General features: G+C 33.3%; 1 protein-coding gene across 3 annotated transcripts in view; it reads right to left on the reverse strand.

Moving 5' to 3' along the window:
• The window catches only part of LOC129791745 (kinesin-like protein KIF13A), a 60,101-nt gene continuing 37,375 nt past the window's right edge, over nt 1-22,726 (reverse strand). The window contains exons 4-16 of one of the 3 annotated variants that reach the window (XM_055830084.1): nt 19,754-21,291; nt 17,460-17,918; nt 17,265-17,312; nt 15,587-16,946; nt 13,630-13,929; nt 13,389-13,534; nt 11,389-11,527; nt 11,116-11,217; nt 7,699-7,764; nt 6,030-6,947; nt 5,360-5,484; nt 3,670-3,847; nt 1-3,547 (exon numbers count right to left, since the gene is read on the reverse strand). In XM_055830084.1, the coding sequence (XP_055686059.1) occupies nt 3,483-3,547; nt 3,670-3,847; nt 5,360-5,484; nt 6,030-6,947; nt 7,699-7,764; nt 11,116-11,217; nt 11,389-11,527; nt 13,389-13,534; nt 13,630-13,929; nt 15,587-16,946; nt 17,265-17,312; nt 17,460-17,918; nt 19,754-21,291 (5,444 nt within the window). In that variant the 3' untranslated portion in view covers nt 1-3,482. The remainder of the gene's footprint in view (nt 3,548-3,669; nt 3,848-5,359; nt 5,485-6,029; nt 6,948-7,698; nt 7,765-11,115; nt 11,218-11,388; nt 11,528-13,388; nt 13,535-13,629; nt 13,930-15,586; nt 16,947-17,264; nt 17,313-17,459; nt 17,919-19,753; nt 21,292-22,726) is intronic. The other 2 variants (XM_055830085.1, XM_055830086.1) reach the window with 2 other exon arrangements.

The raw sequence follows: 22,726 nt of genomic DNA on the forward strand, positions 1-22,726 counted from the left end.
TTGAGACTTTTCTGAAATTTTATTTACTTTAAACATACAATTTTGGAATGAACATGACTTTGCTATTCATATGTTTTATTTTTAAAGTTTTTTTTCTTTCTTTTTCTCCTTTTTATGACAATATATTTTATTAGCTTTGTTTTCTTCTCACTCGCCTAAATATATTTCCATATTTTTTGTTTGTTTATCTTTTACTTATAAAATTATAAGTTGCTCTACTTTTTTTTCTTATCATTTTGGGCAAAATAGCGAATATTTTTATAGTTTTTTTCTTAATTGTTTTTTTATTCCTTTTTTTTGTTTAAATACCTTTTCTCCCCATTCATTAAAATATTTTTTTTTAGTTTCTTTTATTTTTGTATGGCAAATTGAAACGTAAAATGTTGGAAGGAACGAAAATCAACATTTAAAAAATCTACAATTCTATTAAAAAAAATTAAATAAAACACTAACTAATTGTTTTTTAATTATTCTTTCTTTCTCTACGCAACTAATAACACAATGATTCAATGCAATATTTTCAACTAAAAAATAGAAACTGTAAATAAATCCTTTTTCTTTTTAATCTTTTCACAAAAAAAAATTAATATTTATCCCACTAACTTTGCTCTATATCACGATTAAAAACTTAGAGTGTATTACTGCAAATATTCAGTGTAATCCTTAATACAGCGCATAAATAAAACATCTACACGTTTTTCTAGGGTTCTCTCTCTTTCTAGAATTTCGCTGCCAATCTACTTTTTTTTTCATTGTTTTGCTAGAATTTTTTTTAATTAATATTTTATATCAATCTACTAATTCCTACTTTGCAGAAATTTCTAATTTTCTCCCTCTCTCTTATTACTTTTTCATACGAATATAAGTTTTTTTTTAGGGATCATCTCACATATTTTTTTTTGTTAATTTTATCTTTTATTTACATTTACGAAGAAAAATGTCTGAATATTTTTTTGTATAGAATATTTTAATGTATTTTTAAAAGTTGTTTTTAATAAGCTTTTTTTTATAAATTTTATTTGGGCAATGTTTGTGCACTTTGTCTTTCATTTTTCTTGTGAATTTCCAGGATTTTTAGATAATTTGGAATTTATTTTTTTATATTTATTTTTAGCCCTTGAAATTTCTTATTTGGACAGTTCTTTATTGAGAAAGGAGATAGTTTTGGTTTTGTATGGTTTCAATAATTTTATATTTTTATTTAAATGTTTTATTTTCCATATTTAGATGATTTTTTATTTCTTTTTCTTTCAGATTCATATTTTGTTTTTTTTTTTTTGATGAAAATTTCAATTAATTTAAATTCTTTTTTTTAATCAAATAATTTTTTTTCACTTTTAAATTAAAAGAGTTTGCTTCTTGAGGAATATTCGGTTTTGTCAGAAAAGTCTGCCAAATGGTCTTCTAAGAATAAGAACATTTTTCTGACCAAAATCAGAATTCTTCTGACCAAAACGAAACATTCTAATCAAAATCCAAATTTTCCGCTCAAATCTACTTTTCATTCTCTTCAAAAATATTTTTGGTGTTGAACATAATAATTACTTACAATCACAACCAATTATTTTTTTTAATTTTTGAAATTTTCCCAAAAATTTTTTACAAATTCGAAATTTCAAGTTCCCAAAGATTCTTTTTCTTTTTTTTTGATTTCATCAACTTAAAAAAAAAGTGCTCAAAGTTTATTTTTTTCATTTTGCAATTGTTTATATTTTCATTAATAGTTTCATTTGCATGTGGCAATGTTTTGAAATTTATTTCTCAAAATAGAGCCAAAAATTCGAAAATTTCCTTTATTTTGGACGATTTATGCTGAGTTTTCTCAACACATTTTCTTACGAGGTTTGAAAGAGAAAAATTTTTCCAATGGATGGACAAAAATTTGCATTTTTATTTACACAATTTGTAAGTTTTTCATTTACTTTTTCATAAAAATTATTTTTGCAAATTTCCTTTTAAAATTGCAATAAAATATTTTTTTATTCTGTGGTAAAATTTTTTTGGGACAAAGTTTATATCCCATTAAAAATTTTTTACTTTTAAAATTTATCTTTTCTTTTTTTTGTAAAAATTAATGATTTTATCTTTTCATGGATGGAGCCTTATTTAAAAAGAGTGTAAAATTCATTTATTTGCATTTATTTGGTGAAAAGGGACGTTTTGTCAGTTTTTTTTTTCATTATACTTCTTTTAAATCTTCATCCTTGATCGCTAAATTCACTCAATTTGATATTTTTTTTTATTTTCTTGTGGATATTTTGGTAATTGGCACACTTAATTATTTCCTCTATTTCTCCGTTTCTTTTTTTTTGGATAATATTCACTTTGTTTATGTTTCATGAAGTTTTAGTGTTTTTTTTTTTTGTCTTTTAGGGTTTCCTTCTTTGCTTTCTTTCTTTATCAAATAAACATTACCTTATGATTAAACTTTTCTGCCTTTATACCTTCTTTTATGTAGAATGAGCAGTAAAAATTGCTTATGAAGTTCTGAAATGCTTTCTTTTTTCTATTCAAAATGCATTTTTCTTTTTTTAAAATGCGCGCTGTTTTTTTTACTTTTAATCTAATGCTTAATTTTTCCACACATTTATAAGCAAAAAACTCAGAATTGAGATGCATTCTATCGTTTGGAATACTTTTATGTTGTTTTTTCATTTGCAAATAGATTAATAGACATTTTTTTCTTTAATTTTTAGTAAATTGTTTAAAGTAGATTTTTTTAGTATTCAGTTCACTAATCATCTAAAAGATTATCTATTTATGTTTCTTTTCTTTTCTAATGAAATTTTCAGTGAAGAGAATGTGCGAAAGTGCTTGTGAAATGGAATGTCCCTTCAATTGCATTTTTCTTCGCTTTTTTTGCAAAATAAAATTTAAAAAAAAAACAATACTGATAAGGGAAAGATAATATTTTTTCAAATGAAAAATTAATCAATTTATTGATAAATTATTGCACCTCAATTACCACCTTCAATGTTAAAATCTCAAACAAATAATCCACACACTTGTCCTACACTTTATCGTGATTTTATCCATTGCGTGGCTTAGCGCACAGCGCTTCTGCCTTTCAATGCATTAGTTACGAGTTCAAATCTCAACCCAACCCAGTGTGTGGATTTTTTTCCACCACAGATGCATCACAAAAAACATTTAAAAATCTTCACAGAAATTTAAATAAAAATTCCATCAATTCGATGTGATAAAAGAGTTTTTGTGATTGAAATAAATGAAATAATTCATCAACAAGATATGCATAAAATTGTCATATTTTTCATTAAAGAATTTCTTGTAAAACAAGGTCATTTTGTAAAAGAATGTTTAAAATTAAACCACAGACATAAAGCGTCAGAGAGTGTGGACTTTTCTTAGTAATTCTTAAATCTCCGCGGCGGCACATTGGCACCCCTGCTCGCCACCCGGACCCCCTGAGACGCACAATTGTTCCCAGAGGTGCCCTTTTGGTGCGAACATTTGTGGAACAATCATTTGCGCCCCGTTTGCACTGCATTCACCGCCTCTGTGCGGCCCTTCGGCTTCACTTCCTCCCCTACAAATATTCGTTTTTAGTTCAATTTTCATGCAAAAATTCCACCCCCGTCCCATTTTTATAGCGAAAAGGAAAAAAAGGGAAAATTTTCGGAATAAAAATATATTCATTTTACAACTCACCTTTGAGCTTTTCGGCTTTGTACGTTCTCATGGCGCGTCCTCGTTTGTCCAAAATCAATTTATCAGCTCGCACGAAAATGCCGTGCTTGGGCTTGCATGTGAAGTACGTGATACCTTGGACAGTTCCATCGTTCTTCCCAGTGGGGGTGTCCAATTCCACGCCAACCCACGTGCCGCCCTTTATTTGACGAAAAGAAACCCAAAAAAAATAAATTCCATGAGAAAATCAATAAAATGCATCATTTTATTTCATCTTTATTTGTTAACTTTTTAGCCCCTTCACGTCTATTGGGTCATACGTAGACCCAAAAGTGAAATATTTTTTCTTTTCCCTAATTTTACTTAATTTAATTGTTTTCCCAACTTTGAAATGCGTTAAATTTACGTAAATTAAGCCAAAGAAGACGTTACGACTGAGAAAAATCTTCTGAAAGCTTCGTAATAAAAAGAACCCTTGTTTGAATGATTCACGTGGACGCGAAAAAGATAATAAAAAAAATTTGATCGATATTAAATCAATGTAGGTTCGCGTAAATCGTCAATTATTGATCAATATGCTTAACTGATAATAATTGCTTAATTATTGATCAATCACTATAAATTAGTGATGAGCATGGAAAATAATTGAGAGGAGATGGAGTAAAAATTGAGCATTGATTGAATTGGTTATAAGAAATAAAATTAGTTCAATTTTGCACATTACGCTCTCGCTCCGAGAGAGAGAGAGTAACGAAAAATGACTAACGGCTGATTGAAAATTTTGTGATTTATCGATGATTGCGCAAAAATTGATTGGTCAATGATTGATCAAAGATTGAGCATAAATTGAACAATCGACTGATGAAGAAATGTAAGGAACAATATTTTATCAATATATGGGTAGATTCTGATATAAATCTCTTTCTTTTCTCATAGGATTTTGACATTTTTTTGTTTCTTTAATCAAGTTTTTGAAGGAAAATTTTTTTGTCCAGGTCTCTTTAAAAATCTTTCTGTTTTCTGAAACAATAAATTCTTTGTTTGTTCTTTTATAGAACGATTTAAAAATATTAACTGTTAAAATCCTACAAGAACATTTAACTTGTAAGATAAGAAAATGAAAGATTTTTATCAGAATTCACTCCAAAGTTAATTAATTCAGAATCAAAAAATGATTGAGTTCAAATTAACCCAATATTGACTCAACGTAGATATGCACAGTGAAAGAATTATTAAGCAATAAGATTTGCTCTGAGATAGATCAATTATTAGTCAATAATTGATCATGATTGAATTTTAAAAAAAAACGTAACTCAATTGATTTTTCAATTATTGACTCAATCATGATTGACCATTCGTTGACTCAATTAAAATGTTTACTGGGTTCAAAGGATGAGAATTTCTCAGTCAGTTTAATGAGAGAAAGTTGATTTAAGTGCTTTAGTTTTATACTCAAATTGAAATATCAGAATTTGCATTATTGACCTCTAAATTAATATTCTTTAACAAACTTTGATAACATCGTTACAAATTATTTTTATTTCCTCAGAGTAGCCATTGAAATTTTAAATTTAACGACCTTTTGATTAATTTCCCATTCAATCAAATTTAAAATCAATTGAAAATTTAATTTCACCCTCAAGAACACGGAAGAAATGTCAATTCCAATTAAATTAGAGAAAAGAGAAGAGAGAGAAAAAAGACAACTCACCTGGAAATGAGTTCCGCCGACAAAACTAATAACTCCACTTGTATTGTAGGGGCGAATGAGGACACTCTCACCCACAACAACCCACTCGGGGACATTTGCATCGATCGCCTTGCCTTGGATGTCATCTGCATTTGAGAGAAATGAGATGTTAATTTGCCAATTTTGAATTTTCTTGCGGAGAGATGGAAAGGGCAGGAGGGAGAAAAATCAATTTTCTTATCGCAAATGTAATCCCATTTTCTTGCTCACAGCACACCCAATCCATACGTTCTCTAGTTGATTGTATTGAAGAGCCTTTTTCACTGATTTTCCACACTTTTCCACAAAATGAAACTTTTTTCATTTGGAATTTATCAATTAAATGATTTTTTTTGTAAAATCCCTCAGATATACTTAAAAATAAGGACTTGAATCCTTAAAAAGAAGAAGAAGGAAAGTTGCAGAGAAATTCTTAGTTTCAACTTTAAATTCCATCTATCTTCCCCACTTAAAAAAAAAGCTCAAATTAACCGAGGAAACGTGAGCTTTTTTCAAGTATCTAGAGCTTCTCCTCTCTACACATTTCCACAGATTAACTGCTCTTCAATTAATTCGGAGAAGAGAATTTAAAACTAACACAGTTTTGGGGGGAAGGGAAAGGGACGAGAAGGAATAAATCAAGAGCACGTACCTTCCATTTTATCGGATGAATCCGTCTCGGATGAAGCTCTATTTGAATTATTGAGCCCTGAATTTTGACTCTTCTTCCTCTTAATGACCTTCATGGCATCCTGCCCATTGCGATTCCTCCCACTGGCATCAGATCCCGAATCATCCTCCTTCACGGGACGATTCTCATTGATATCAACAGCAGGGAAGTTTTTCTCAGCGGTGTAATTACTCAATTCCTCATCGTCCTCATCATCGGAATTCCTCACTTCCTCCGCAAGATCCTGCAGGGGGTGCTCTTTGGTCGGTGTGAGGGGCTTACGGACTTCCGTGGCAGCATCGACGGTCACCATGTCCTTGAGGAAGGGATTAACGCGCTTCTGATTTGGCGTATAGGGTGTCGTAGCTTCGGGCACAGTGCGAGCATTTCTCGTTGGTGGGGATGCCGAGGAAGATCTATCGAGATCCGGTGTCTCATCGACACTCATCGATCGCAGCGACAACGCGTCGTCACTCGTGAGATTCCCCAAGGAGACCGCCTGGGACCCGTAGCCACTTGAAGCTGATGAGCTCATACTCGGTGTTCCAGCTCCGGTGCTGTTCTTCAGCACCGCGGCCTGGCCAGCACCACCAGCCCCGCTTGAAGCTGATGAATTGGATGACGTTGTTGAGGAATTCGACGATGTGGAAGTGCTGGTGAAGTTCATGAGGTGCCCAGAGGAACTTCCAATGTCCATGAGGGAGTCCATTGTCCTGGATCCTGTCATTCGGGACATTGTCTTCACTTTCTGCGAAGCTTTCACCTCATACGCTTCATAGTCCCCATACTCTGGGTCACTGTAGCTGTCCTCCGGTTCCTCCAGGAGGGCCTTCTGCCCAAGTGGCTCCTCATGGAGGGTTGTCATGCGGAAACCACCCAATTTGCTATTAGCTGGTGATGCTATAAAAACCACAGAAAAGATCCCAAAATATTGAGAGAAAAAAATTCTCAAAACTTTAAATTTCATTTAAAATAAAAAATTTTCAAAAAATCCAACCAAAAGGGACAATTGGAAGGTATTAAGGAGGATTAAAATGGCTAAGACATCAGCCACAAATGGCCAATAAAGGAATAAGGCCCAAAGAGAATTCAGGAAGTGGAGTAGAAATGAAAATGAGATGATTTCCGGAATTCCTGGAAGATAATTCAATTTATTTCTTTGCTGAATTGAGCCGTTACAACGAATTTCAAGATGGCTACCTTGTTCATTTCAAAATGGCGGACATTTTTGATATAAAAAGACGCCATCCTGGAAACTTTTTCATTGTTTTTTTTATTATTTTCAATTTATGCTATTTTGAAGATTGAAAGATTCATGAAAGAAAATAGTTTTTCAATAAAATTATATTTCTTGGAATTTCAATTCATTACATGAAAAGAAAACTTTTATTATTAAAAAAAGTTCGTTTGAAATTATTTTTAAAATATTTTAATGCAAAAATCATTCCCCTGAACCTCATAAATGCAAAATTCTCCATTTTAATGCGTTTCAAGGGAAAAAAAAGTCTTTTAACTTCGCGCATTTTCCTTGAGACAAGAGAAATTCTCGAAGGAATACTTTGAAAGCCTTGAAAGTCATTCATCTTCCAGGAATTCCTGTGTGTGCTATAGGGGGGGGAGGAAAATTCTTGTAAGAGTAACACTGAATTACGTTTTGTCGGCTGCTGCAACCTCAATGAGTTTAGATTCAAATTGAGATTAAGGAAGGTCGGTCGAGCTGCATTCCAAATATTTTGTAAATGGGTGGGAAACAGAAGGATTAAATATTAATTACATTATTGAGTTTCATTAAATATGTATTAAAATGATGTATGTGTGTGTCTTCTATGGCAAATCAATAGAGAGGAAATTAATTTGGTCAGGAAATTGATTTTCAGAGTCTCCCTCTCTGAGTATTTTCTCATTTTTTTTTATTACTCTTTCAACTTAGAATTTCTTGCTAGGAAATCTACCCAAAATTCATTTAAGATAAAATACTTAAAAAACTAAACAATCAACAATTATTAGTTTCTCAAGAAAATTACAAAGATTTCTACCTAATATTAAAAAAAAAGAACGAAATAGTAAAAACTAACAATTAAGTATTTTTTACAGTTGGTTAGAAAACTAAAAGAATTCTATAACATTAAACTAATTACACAAATTAATTTCTCCGTAAAATTTCTACGTTCTTCCTTTAACCCACATCGAGAATAATTAAAGAATTTTTAACGACATAGAAAATGAAAAAAAAAAACATTTTCCAATTTATTTAAACGCCTAAAACGTCTAACAACACCCTTTCACTGTAATTCATTTCTTCCATTATGGTTCTGTCCATCTATTGACGGTTGTAATTAATTAATCAAACACTAAAGAATAAATTTTTAGAAATAAATTCATAGGGTGTCCCATGAATGACGAATTTTGTGATTTTTAAATTTTTTATTCTAAATTTATTACTAAAAAAAAAGAAATTCAAAATATTTTATTAGAAAACTTTTAATTATATGTATATATTTTTATTACCTACTTATTAAATTCCCGCGACTATGTCAAATTAACGACACTCCTAATAAGAATAAAATATTCTGTTAAAAAATTATATAAATTCCTGAGTCACGAAAGAGAATCATAAAATAGACTTTATTTATTTATTTTATTTTATTTATTTAAAAAAAAAAACGTCGTCATTCACGGGACACCCTGTTCATCCAATCAATTCATGTAAAAAACATCGAGAAAATCAACGAAATAATGCAAATGACGCCACATAAAATTTCATAAATTCAATTTGAAGGCATTTTAATGAGGGTGGGGATGCATGAAAAATATGAAATTGAAAATAATGTGATAAATTTTTGTGTTGTTGCACAAAGGGGGGATATTGTTGTTGCAAAAACCACAAACTTTTAATTTCCCCTTTGAGACAAAATTTGTGCAAAAATTCAATATAAATATTTTTGCAAAAATATGCGCAACAACGCTATTTATCACATTTTTTTTACGTTTTGTTGTTAATTATAACAACCTAATTACAGAGAGAAAGATAAGAGAGAGATAAAAGAGCATGCGAGACCAACTAATGATGTTTCACGTATATAATGAATAACATATTTTCCATTAAACTAATTAAAAAAATAAATAAGAAAGAGCGGAAAATGAAAAAAAGGAGATTAAAATCAAACGCTATAAAAAGGACATTTTGCAACAGAGAATTTAGGAAAGAAATTCCATATCAGGCCACAAAATTTAACAAAAACATTTTGCCAATTTCTTCATTATTGAACTTTAATTATGAACAAAAAAAAGAATTTAGAAAGTCAAGCCTCTATGTATTAAAAATTACTCAAATCTCATCCAATTTTTTTTGTTAATTAGAATATAATTTAATAAAATGTTTGTTTTCTCTTTTTAACAACAAATAAACTATAAATTTTGTGTGTGCAACGTTTGTACAACATTTCTTTTTTTTAAATTTTACTTCCTCCCTCAAAAGAATGAAAGAGAAAAGAGGGAGCTTTTTTGTAATGAAAAAATGAAGAGAATAGTTTGTTTTTGTAACATCCACGTTCTTCGTGTCCTTTTCTTTTTACCTGACAATATAGAGCCTTGACGTGAAACGTAACACAACGAGGATGAGTAGATGTATTTATGGGTTGAATGGTGAAGGTGGCAGAGACGAGTTTCAAAAGAGAGATAATCGAAAGTAAATTAATTTTGATTTCAATGCCGCAGTGCGCTCATCAATTTTCTTAAACTTAGGGCCATTAGAGAGAGGAAATAATAAATAAAAAAAATATTAATGCCTTTTGCAACGTTTTTTTTCCTTTCATTTCATATTTGTGATGCAATTTTACTTCAGAAAAGTTTTTTTTATTCAGTTCTCAATTAAGTTTAAAAAAAAATCTTTTTTTTTTTGAAAATAATGGAGAATGTTAATATATTTGAAATTATTTTTCCTTCAAGTATAATAAAAAAAAGTCGCACCACAAATACGAATTTTAAAAAAAAAAGAAAATAAAACAAAATTCCATAACACTCCAAAGCAAAAGCTGATTATGTTTATAATATTATGTTAGTTGAATAAAAAAAAAAGAAAAATAAATTGAAAAAAAAATCAAAATTCTGTAGATAAAGGGTCGTATTCTGCGATTAGGAAATCCTTGAAATTTCAGAACAAATTTTCAATGATTTCAAGAATTTCTTTGTCACTTAATAGACCCAAAATTGCCTTCCTAGAACCCTAATAAAATTATTATTTTTTTCTAAAATTTTCATTCTAAATTAGTATTTTTAAAGTAAGTTCTAACTTCTTTTATTCTAATCTACGTACATCTAACTGATTTAAAACAAACTATTGAACGGTTTTTTTTAATCTAATTATTTTCATTAACCTGTTCTTCAATTTTTGCAACATCCTAAGAAAATTTCCTTTTAATTGAGAAATTTCAACTAATGTTAATAAAAAATATTTTGTAAATTTTTTTTTTTAAACTTCTACGAATAAGATAAAGAATCAGAAAATAATAAATGGTCATAGTATTAGAGCAAGTAGTTTCGAAGGATAAAAACCCCGTTTAGCGTTCCTTTTCTTACATTTAACGTTCTTTTTCAAAAATTTGACGTTTCTGTTTCAAAGTTTGACGTTCCGTTACAAATATTTGACATTATATTTTCTAACGTTTGATGTTTCTTTTCAAACACAAAGTTTTTTTTTTCATTTGAGCATTCAAGAATTTCTTTCCAATATTTTTTTTTATTAAGTTTTTAACCTAAAAATAAATTATTTTAATCTCTGCAGAAACACCTGAACTTCTAAGGTGTTCAGACTAGAAACTTTCAGTTCCCACATTTCATTAAAACTTCAATCCTTTCGGTGCTTTCGGATACATCTCCTCACTCAGAGCATCAATATTTGTAATTCATTGACCGTACGTGTGCTCCATTTTTATGACCATTTATTGTTTTGTGTTTCTTTTTCTCTACATCCATTGGAGATTGTGAATTGCACCTATTTTCTTTTTATTGATCACTAAAATTTCCTATAAATGGGAAGATAATAAAAAAAATTGAATTGATTGCTCACCTATGCCAAATGGTTTTCCACTTCCGGGCATTGCATCCTCACTTCCGCCCTTTCCGCCAAAACTGTGGCGACTCCTCATGCCAAAATCGCGACTATTTCCCGCTGCAGAAGAGAATATGGTTATTTGTTGTGACAATTACAAGCCAATTTGGCAACAATTCAGAAGCCAAACAAATGACAACAAAAAGGTATTGCAGAAAATTGCCATTTTGCACGGAAATTTCGATCATTTAAGACTTTTTTTTAAAGAAAAAAAAAGAGAAGAAAACTTACATTGAGAGAAGAGATCACGATGAACTTGTGAAGCCATAAACGACCGAGACACCCCATATTCTGGATTATTCAAATCAGCAAATGATTCGGAGCGTCCAACTGTGATAAGTGACTCCATTGATGTGTCGAATCGCATTATCTGCAGGCAAACAGGTGTTTGTTCCAATGCACAAACAATAACAACATATTAATTATCTCTTCATCACTTTGAACATAATTTAATCTCTTTGAGAGCAACAAGAGCTTCATTCAAAAATTATTTGAATTTCCAAAGAAAAAAAAGTTTTTTGCATTCCATGAAGGGGGTTGAAATTCTTTAATTTTTTTCTCTCACAAAGCGTAAAAGTGAAAAAGAGAATTTTTCTTTTATAGAAATAACATGCATTTGATTCATTTAAAATGATTGATTGTTTAGGAAAAGAATAAAAATTAATTAATTTAATAAAAGAAAATTTAATAAATCAATCAACTGATTGATTTTTTTTTGGCATTAAAAAAGATTTTCTTCAACATCTATGTTTTCGATACTTACACCACCACCGACATTTGCAGTTTCTTTTACAGCCTGAGCGATTATTTGTGGGTTTTTGTGATTTATTTATTTTTTGTTTATTGCATGATTTGCAAAATGATTTGTTTTTACACGCAGAGAGACAGAGACAGCAAAAAACAGTAAGCAATGTGTAAAGTGAGTTAATATCTTACAAACTATTATTCAATAATATTTTTTTATGATTGATACACACAAAAAAAACACAAAGAGATTGTTAATTTAATGGAGGAGGATTGCAAATGATTTCTGAGAGATTTTTAGAAAAGGCAAAGGTATTGATTTTTGACAAAAATTTGAGCAAGATTTTACAAATTATTATTTCCAATGATTTTTTAAATCTTGGAATTTTTTCTGTTATTAGATTTCTGAAGGAATTTGATTAGAAATTTCTATTAAAAATCTTTGAAATGAATGAAATAGTCCTTTATTCTTTCTTTTGCTTATCACAATTTTTACCAAAATTTGAGCAAGATTTTACAAATAATTTTTTTAGGAATATCATTTTTATTAGGTAATATTTCTGTTATTAGATTTCTGCAGAATAAAAATTTCTTTAAAATGTCTTTTAAAAGTCTTTTAATGAAATGAGAAGCTTATTCTTTGATTCATTTTTGTTTGGAAGATTTTTGAGCATTTGATCAAGATTTATTATTTCCAATATTTTGATATTTATTTTTAAATATTTCTGTTATTAGATTTATGAAGAAAATTGATTAGAAATTTCTTTTAAAAACCTTTAAAATGGATGAAATAGTTCTCTATTCTTTCTTTTGTTCATCAGATTTTTTTTTAGCAAAATTTGACCGAGATTTTACAAACTATTTTTCTTTCAAGAATTTGATTTAAATTTTGGAATATTTCTGTTATCAGATTTTCGAAGAAAATTTCGTAAAACTCTTGAGAATATTTCAAACTTGATGCATATTCCATCAAAATTAATAAAGGAACTTTTAATTTGTTCTCGAAAATATTTTGATTGATTCTCTTTGCAAAACTTCTCATATAAACTTTTAATCAATATTTCATGAACTTTTCACCGAATTTCCTCAACAACTATTTAACTTCCTTAATCACCTTTACAGAGGGAAATTTTAATAAATAAATCCTTCACTTTAAAGCCTTTGCATCAACTTTCCAACGAATCAATGAAAGTTTTATTCTAAAAATCTCTCAAAAATTGATTTTAAAAAAATATTAATTTTCAGAGGCATGGAAAATGAGGAAATGAGGATCAAAAATGTATATAAAATGTAAATGAAAGAAAAAAGAAAACCGGAGACAGGACATTACAAATAAAAAGCTGCCAAAGCACTTATTTTCTCAGTGAGTTGACAAAGATTACAAAAAAGGGGAAAAAATGATTTTTCAGAGATAAAAAAAAAGTTCTAGGAGGAATATTAATTAATTTCTCACAGTAAATGGGGAAGATTGAGAGGAAATTTCTTACCTGTGAGAAGTTGGGTACACTGACGGTCTTTCTCATGGACAACGGTTGCCCCTGGGCTTGTTCCAATTCCTTCACAGCCACACTCTGCCTCAACCTGTCCAACGTGAGGATGCTCTCAACGGCAGACACTCCCTTTGTGTATTTCTCTATTTTTGGGGAAAGCAAAGAATTTGTAAATCATCCCTCTTGCTATGTATGCATCCCTCCTCCTACGCTCTAATTTTGTACATGAGACACTAACCAATATAAGTTTCACCATCACTTGCTGAACAATCCTCCCCCTTGGCGGCAATCTGTGCCAGTGATTCACGCTCCTCCAGCTCCTCGCTGGCTTTGGGGATATTCGAGACAACCTCGTATGTGACACCCGTCTGTGTTATCGTGTTGTCAAAGCGCCCCAGACGGAACTTCTTGATGCGATCCGTCAGGCTCTGCCTCTTGTAAATATTCAGTGCTAGGCGTTTCCTTAAAACTAAATTAATTGGGGCAGGATGTGACAGTCTTACAGTCGTTTTCAATATTAAATAGATTCGTTCATTTGCTGCACACACACATTTCCCCGCATATTAAATATTCAACAAGGATCATCCCGTCGTACATAGAAAGGAAGAGACAGAGAGAGAGAAAATGTTGTTAGTTGCTTGACTTTAATTGAGTTTTCAATGATAAAATCCTCTTCTCAGCGTTACATAAAGGGCTTTTGAATTGTATGTGCGAACCTAGGTATACATAATCCCTGCAATACTGCGATAATATGCAAATAAAACTTTATGCACCATCAGACGAGGTAAGAAAAAAAAATCCCCGCAAAAGGAATGAAGACGATGCAAATAATTCAGCTTTCTTTTCCCATCAAAAGGAATTTTAAATATTTTCCTGGAAAATGTTTTGCATAAGGAAAAAAAAGTCTCAAGATTGGAATATTTTATCATGGATACCGGAAGATTCTTTGGAGTTTTATAAGAAAAGAATCTTCTAAAAGGAATTTACATTACTTTGTGTTTAAATATTTTTCATTGAATTTCATTGTAAATTCTATGAAATTTTAATGAATTGTCTTTATAAAGTTTAATATTTTGTAAGACAGAAGTGACAGAAAAGCTCATAAAATACTCTCTTAAATCCAATAGATGAAATACCGTAAGTCCTGTAAGTCCTATAAATCCTTAGAAATACCATAAATCCAATAAAACCCTAAAGAAGATTTTTAAAGCTTTACAAGGACCCCGGAAACCCAGAAAATTCTTCCTTTACAAACCCGTAGAATCTTTTTTTTTTAATTTATAATACTTGTAAAATACCGTAAGTCCTATAAATCCTTAGAAATCCCATAAATCCAATAAAACCCTAAAGAAGATTTTTAAGCTTTACAAGGACCCCGGAAACTCAGAAAATTCTTCCTTTCCAAATCCACAGAATCTTTTTTTACTTAACTATAATACTTGTAATATACCGTAAGTCCTGTAAATCCTATAAATACTTTAAATTATTGTGCAAATTCAACGAGTATTTGAAAAAAGCTTTAATGAGGTATCTAAAGTTTAAAGATTTCGAATAATAATCTAACGGATTTACGAATTCCTAAAATCTTCTGTTCAAATCCCAAAAATCCACCAAATCCCATAAATCCAATAAATACTCAAAAAGACATTTAGTAAGTGCAACGAATCTTAGAAAAAAATGTTTCTCGGTCTTTTTGACTTCGAAGAATTATTTAAAAACTATCTAGAAATTATGCAAAATACCTCAAATACCGCGAGTCCCATAAATACTTTGTAAAAAATCCTTTTAGAAATATCTAAGAAAATTTCAGGTTTAAGAATAATATATTAATTTAGCTAGAAACCAACAAGTAATTGAAATGTAATCCCGTAATTAAAATGTAATTGAGTAATTAAAAATCGAAGTAATTGAAATGTAATTGAGGTTGTATTTGAGTAATTGAGCACTGGATTAAATGTAATCGAACTTTCAATTACAATTAGGATTACTTTGTAATTATTAATTACGATTATTTCCTAAGTAATCCTGGATATTATCCGTAAAATTCCCTGACAAATCCCATAAATCCCTTTTAAATTAATAAAAATAAAATAAATAGTCTTCACAAAAATTCATCGCAGTTTTGCATGATTCACAAAGACTTTAAAAAAAATAATTTAGAGTAAAAATTGTGCTAATTGCATAAAAAATCTCACCTTCTGTGACGCGATTAAGTGATTGACTATCGTGCATAGATGAGTCCCAACTGGCAATGGCGCAGATATCTTTATCCAGATGCTGGAGAAGCTGCAACGTGTAGAATTTATTGCCGTGCTCCTTTGGCAGAATGGAGTTGAGTCCCACAACAGAGAGCTCATCCGTGGCATTTTGGGTGGTCAGATCGTCGGCATTGAGGTCGAGGAAGAGAACAGGTACATGCGGCTCCATTCCCGGTGATGGATCCCACGAAGCTGGTGCACCGGGAATCCCAGAGCCGGGTGCGGGAACAAGAACGGCATTTCGCTCCTCAGTCAGCGATACCCACTGATGTACGAGACTCAATTCGCGTTCCTTCTCCTCGTCCGATTTGTCATCCTTATTGATGAGTTTCTGAATCTGCTGATCAAGGTACTGCCGCCTCCTGCCCAGTGCTTCACTCCACTTATCTCGCAGCACCGTGAGATCTTCCTCTTGGTACGAATCCAGCGGCTTCTGGAGGCGTGATCGCACCGTCACACTGCCCACGGCAATGCTGAGAATTGACTGGCAAATTATGGGCAATGTGCCGGAGTTCTGGACTGGCTTGACGCGCACCTGAATCCTCCGCTGCTGCCCCTGACGCACCTGGTACACACCACCCGTGAGAACTTCATTCCTATTCGACACCTCAACCGGTGTGTACTCCCCATTGTCATTCAGCTCATGAATCTCCACCCAGAGCTCAATTTTCCGCGACAACTCAGCCCATCGATCAACAAGACTCCGTGCTTTGGCTTCCTTGTGCTCCACCTCCCACTCCTTCGACTGCGAGAAGCCCATCGATCTGTGGCCCCAAACTTCAATACTCAACGCCCCCTCGGCGGCATGCTCGAGAAATTCCTCGCTCACCTGCACCGTGTAGTCCTGCACGTGCTCAAATTTGTAGATATTATTCTCATTGTGGCTGATCAGTTCGGAATTGACAACGGGCACAACGGTCTCCTGATGCCCCCAGAAGGTGTACTGGCAGAAGACGTAGTTGGAGAGCGAAATGGGTAGCCCCGTGGCTTGCTTTATGCTCACACGGCAGGTTATTTGATTCGACACCCCATCGCACCCATACTCATCATCCCGGCTGCCCTCGGAGGAATTATCCGATCCCGTCTCGCACATCCGATCCTGCGGCATTTGCCCGGCTATCCGCGTTACTTCCACCTGCAAGCGACCAGCTACCTCACCTTGTTGACTTATAATTGGCGTGTGGTAGTCCAACTTGACGTCATGGAAGAGAACTTCGAGGAAAATGTTGGCAACACCGATAAGATTGTGATTTTCCTGAGACTCATAGAATGGATCCATTGCCTTTTTGCTCTCATCCTGCAAAGTTTTTTTTTATTTAAGGATTTTTTCTCTAAAAAATCTTTTTTGGGGTTTTTTAATTAAATTAAATTCGTTAAATCCTTATGAAAATGAATTTTAAAAGAAAAGCTCAAGAAGTAATTTAAAAAAAAATGAGAGGGAAATGTTTTAAGAAAAATCCTTTAAAAATTATTATTTTAAAACTTTTTTTAATAAAAAAAAAGAAATAAAGAGAAAATAAAATTTTGAATATTCACATTTTCCGTGAATTTACCATAAAAAAATAAAGCAGAAAATATCAATTTATTTCAAAGAAAAAAAAAACTTTAGCCAAACCTCTTCATCGTCATCTGGTATAATTAATTCCGGTGGCTCCTCAATTGCCTTTTCATGGGTTAAGCACAACAATTTGGGACAGAATATTTGTGAGTGGTTAGTTACATTAGTGGAATGAATTTGGGATGGTTGAGCATCACGCAAACACCACAAAGGGAGTCAATAAAAAAAAAGAAACAAAAAATAAAAACTCACCATTGCCATTGGACGATCCTTGAACTCCTGATACATCTCTCGCATGTCAATGAGTTTGTTTTCCAGCTTCTCCATACTCCAGATTTGACTGCCCTGATTCATGCGACGCACCAGGATGGCCGGTTCACTCACGAAGGCTCCTCTTCGGCGATTTGGACTGAGATTCGCCGGTGGAATCTGCAGCGTGACGCTGAATTTGGTCTTCTTCTCCATCTCCTCCGCAAGGACATTGGCCTCCTGCACGAGGGCATTGGCACGCATTATGTCCGTCTTGAGCTGCCCCAGGGACCGCCTGAACATCTCATCGCGCTCCTGTGCCCACTTCTCCATGCGCATCTGTGTCGTGGGGGTGCACGGGGTTATCTTACCCATACGGATGGGGTCATATGGAGCATATGGGGCGTATGGAGTGGTTGGTGACAGAATATTTCGCAGCTGCTGAAATTGCTTCTCGTACTCCTGATTCGTGTGTTTTGTGTGGATGATGAGGGCAAAGAAAAAAGCCATAAGCAAGATACTTTCAATTTATCAACTTTTCCCTCCTCATTCATGAGAAGTTTTAGCATCCCTCCCCCCCACCTCCTCCGAAAAAAGGGGTGAGAAATGTGTCAGAGATTTATGGGCAACACATTCACATCGTGATGATGTCATAAAACCACTTTTGGCAGACAATTTACTCCTCATCTTTAGAGGGGAATTTTATTTAAATTAATTTCTCTAATAGTCACAACTTTTCCCTCACCCTGTGGGGAAAAATTCTTCCAAAATTTCCTCTCAATTAAATTTTATTAAATTAAATTCAAAATGTGAAAAATATAGTTTCCACGAAAAGGTAAAAAAAATGAGCATAAACCACAAATTTATCATTGAGATAAAACAATGAGATAAATTCAATATTTCATTTTTTGAAAAATAAATTTCAACATTTTTTTTTGTTGAATTAATTAATAACTTCCACTGTTTCCCTTTTTGTGTTGATTTTAACAAGGTTTTAATTAATTATAGCGAATACATTTACATTTCATGCTTTAACAAGCGAGAAATATTTTTTGGAAATTAACCAAAAATAGCTTGTTGAGAGAGATTTAAACAATTATTATTATTTCATAGTTTTAATACAATTAGAATTTTCCGAATTTTCCACAATTGCTTTATCGGGGGAAAATTGCAAAACTGTAAAATTTCATTTTGCCCAATTTAGACGGGTTTTTCCGGTCAAATTTTCAACAGATTTTCCACTTGAATAAATTCGTGGATGCAAAACAATGAAAATTGCATTTTGAAGTGTTTCCAAAGTACTTCAATCTAAATGCAATTCAGGATTAGGGATAGAAGTGGAAGTTTAATTGAATTTTTCCATTCAATTGATTGCTTATATTGCAAATCAATAGGAATTTATTTTTTTAACGGGAAATTAATGAAAGCTCTCAGGGGAAGGGGGGTTTAAAGTTAAAGAGGAAAAAAAATTCTTTGAATTCCTTTTAATATTTTTTTCTTTAAGAGAAGTTGTTGAGACAGGCGAGACAGACAGAGATGTAGCCAGGATTTTTTTTTAATTTAAAGAAATTTAAATGGTTTAAAAAGAACAACGAAGAAATTAAGAATAATGTTGAAAGAGAATTAGCAATTTTTAACAATTTTTTCTAACTTCATTTCTTTTCTGACGTTAAGGATTTGTTTTTCAATGCTTTATTGTTGATTTATGGTTGTTGTAGAAATTGTTAAAAATCATATAAATTTGTTTTTAAAAATCTTTGTTAAATGTTTGAATAAATGTGTCCTTTTAGCCACTGAAGAAGACCCGCTATTAAGGTCGAAAGCTTTGGCTTTAATTGCTGCTTTTCCTTGGGTGAGCGGGAAATTCCTCTGGCGAACACCGGAAGTCTTGAAAAACATTTTTTTTCTAACGTTTAAAAATTCTTTTATTTTTAGTCTTGAACTTTTACGATATTTAGACACTCAAAAGTTCTCTCTACCTACGCCACTACAAATTGCAGAGGCTGAATCTCATTCTCAACATAAATTTCTTAATCAAAACTAGAGCAAGAAGCATTAAATATTTTCTTTTATTAAGGACTCTGAGTAAGGAATTTCCGTAAAATCCTTCAGTGAGCTTTCTCGGAGCTTTCACAAAGGGGGAAAACATTAAGATGAATTTTCTTCTCTCATGAAGGAATTTATCTCCCGAAATATTTCCCCATTTCGAGACATTTGCAAATATTTGTACAGTGCGGAAGGGAAAATGAGGAAAATTCAGAGGAAGGGACATTTTTATGTACATATTATTTCCATACCTGTCTCTGCTTCTCGAGCGCCACTTGCTTGTCCTCCTCGTGCTGCCGTTCGAGCTGTGCAATGGCCGTCTGAATGGGATCATTACTCAACTCATTCTGCATCAACTCCTCCCGGGCGAAGTTGTAATCGATCGGCTGTGCCGGGGTCTGGGGTTCGGACGCCACACTACTGAACCCCCCAGCGGTGGCGCCTTTGGGGCAATTGACCCTGAAGAAGTGATGATTCCCCCAGAGAATCCTGTCCCCATTGTGGAGTGCCGTTTTATCCGCCACCGGAAACCCATTGACGCAGCACCGGGCATTATTTATGGGCTCCATAAACAACCCCCCGTCCTCAATGGTGATTGTGCAGTGCTCCGGCTGAATACCCAACCCGAGGAGTTGGATATCCGGTTGCTGTGCCACACTACGTCCCCCCACGAGGGTACGCTCCTTCAGGTAGTACACCAGCAGCTCATTGAGGGAGGGATCCGCATTGAGATTAACAAGGTAGTACTTGTTCTTCTCCACCATTATCCCACTCGCCTGAACACTAATACCCATCTTCTCCAGCGCCTGCTGCCGCTCATTCTGTATCCGTTCCGTCTTCACGAGCTTCTCCTCCCACGTCTGCGAGATCTGCTTCATAAGATTCTCACTCTCGGCCAATTTGTCGTGAATGTCACCACGCTGAATATCCCCCACTGGGCTCCCCGTGGCATGCTTCAGCATCTCCCTGAGTTGCTCCACTTCGCGCCTTAGCTCCCTGATTATTCTCGCATTGGGATCCTCATTGATCACAGCATGATTCACAATTCTCTTTGCACGATCCGCATAGCGGAGCGTCGACAGGGTCTCCTCGTAGTTGTCTGCCGCCGGAGAAATTGTGGCCACCATCACAGTTCGCGAATTCCCACCGAGATTGTCCTTCAGCAACCACGTGAGCACGGAATCCCGGTACGGGACAAATTTGTCATTTCGCGCCTTCCCACCCGACTGATCGGCCAGCTTCGATATCACAAGACCCAGCGTCGTGAGGGATTTATTAATGTTGCTCCCCTCCTTCAGCCTATCACCCACAGCTCCCGTCTTCACGGCTCTCTCACTTCCCGCCAAATCCACCAGGGAGATTTTTGACACCTTCTCACCGCTCACATTTGTATCGCGATCCGTGAGTGTCTGCGTGAGCACGACGGAGAACACGGCGTGCGATCGAGATGATTCCGCATTCATATTTGTCGCTGCCACCGTTCGGGATTTATTCCCTTCCGCCATGAGGCTGTCAATGTCCAGGAAGGACGTCACAGCCAGCTGCGACAACCCATCTACATAGGGCCCAAGGACATTGTGCTCACGCACGCGCAGACTCTGCTTATTGGGCTTTGGATCGAGGAGATCGTGCACCTTCTCATTGTAAATCTCCATGTAGCTCACTTCCACTTTGTACGACAAATCCGGGGTCTGTCGATGGGAAATTTCATAGAAGAGCTCATCACAGAGACGTGGAATGATTCCTTTGCTATCTCCCGTGCCCATCATTGTGTAGGACTTTCCAGATCCTTAAAGAAAAAAGGAATAGGAAAAGCTTTTTAGAACTCTTTGAGATTTTGGAGTCACAACATTTCCCTTTTCCCCCTTTTCCCTTAATGAAAATTTTTGGAAATTCTTTTCTCATCTTTATTAGTACTTAAATTAAATACAAAATTTTAACTTTTTTCTATTAATTAAATTTTTACAAGGGGTGTTTATCTGGCGAATATTTGGAATATTTTAGCGAATCATTCGAATCTTGACGAATAAGAGAACTGTGGACAAATAGTCCGAATCTTGACAAAAACTTCGAATCATTTTGAAGAAAAATCAGAATTTTGAGGAATATAGTCTGAACTTCTTTACGAATAATTCGAATCTTCTTAATCTTCTTAACATAAATAATCCGAATCTTGACGAATAATTCTTGTTTTTTAATGTAAAATAAAGCCTCAAAGAAAAACTCTAATGAAGAAAACAATAATTTCTTTGTAAAAAATTTGTCGAATTTTGTAGGAAAATTGAGCATTCTAAAATGTTCCTAAAAGTTTCGAATTTCGTCAAATTCGGCAAAAAATGTAAAGATTCAGCAAAGAAGCATCATTTATAGCGTCAAAACAAAGCTTAATTTTTATCCGTAATTCAATGTTTTTCATCAACAACAAAATACTCAAAGAAAACATTTAAAAAAAAAAAAACAAATCTCTTCAATCAAAAGCTCCTCAATAGAAATTAATGTATCAAAAATGAAAGCGATTATCGCTCGTTTAGCGTGATAACGTGATTCATGCAATGTTGGAATTAAAATACATAAAATACACCCTCGTGAGCTTTTTTTGTGTATGTGAAAAGACGCCTTTTAAACCCTCCACAGTATCGCTGAATTTCCATCGGAATACAACAATAACATTCGCTTTATTATGATTTTTTTTTCAGAGGACTTTTTTCGAGATTGGAAATTGTTTATTGAGCCGTTTTTCCCATCGAATAAACTCATTTTCAATATATTGTGGTAGTACCAAAAATTCACCGAGCCGAATTCGCCTTTTATAAAATATTCCTTTTGTGTTCACGCAGTTTTGGGCAGAGATATAAACAAGGTTAAGCCACATTTTCTATTGAATACGTTGTGAAATTTACAAGCTGTTTAAAAAATGTTTTTTTTTCGCCATTAATTTTCAGATCTGTGTGATTTTTTTTTGTGAAAAAAGGAAAATACGAAATTGCGAAATTAAAAGAAAAACTTCATCCTAATTAACAAGAAAATTAATTATTCTCTACAAATTTATTGAGTAGCTCCTACTATTTATTTAAATATTAACTAAATTCTGCCAAATTATTTTGGCACTGAAGCTTTAATTTTATATGTAATACAAGGACAAGTTTGAGGGTTCGAGGGAACTTTTTTTGGGCATTATATATAATTTTCAAAAGGCTCGAGGGTTGATTTTCCAAAAACTAATT

The sequence above is a fragment of the Lutzomyia longipalpis genome, chromosome 3 (assembly GCF_024334085.1).
Source record: "Lutzomyia longipalpis isolate SR_M1_2022 chromosome 3, ASM2433408v1".
Classification (NCBI taxonomy): Eukaryota; Metazoa; Arthropoda; class Insecta; order Diptera; family Psychodidae; genus Lutzomyia; species Lutzomyia longipalpis.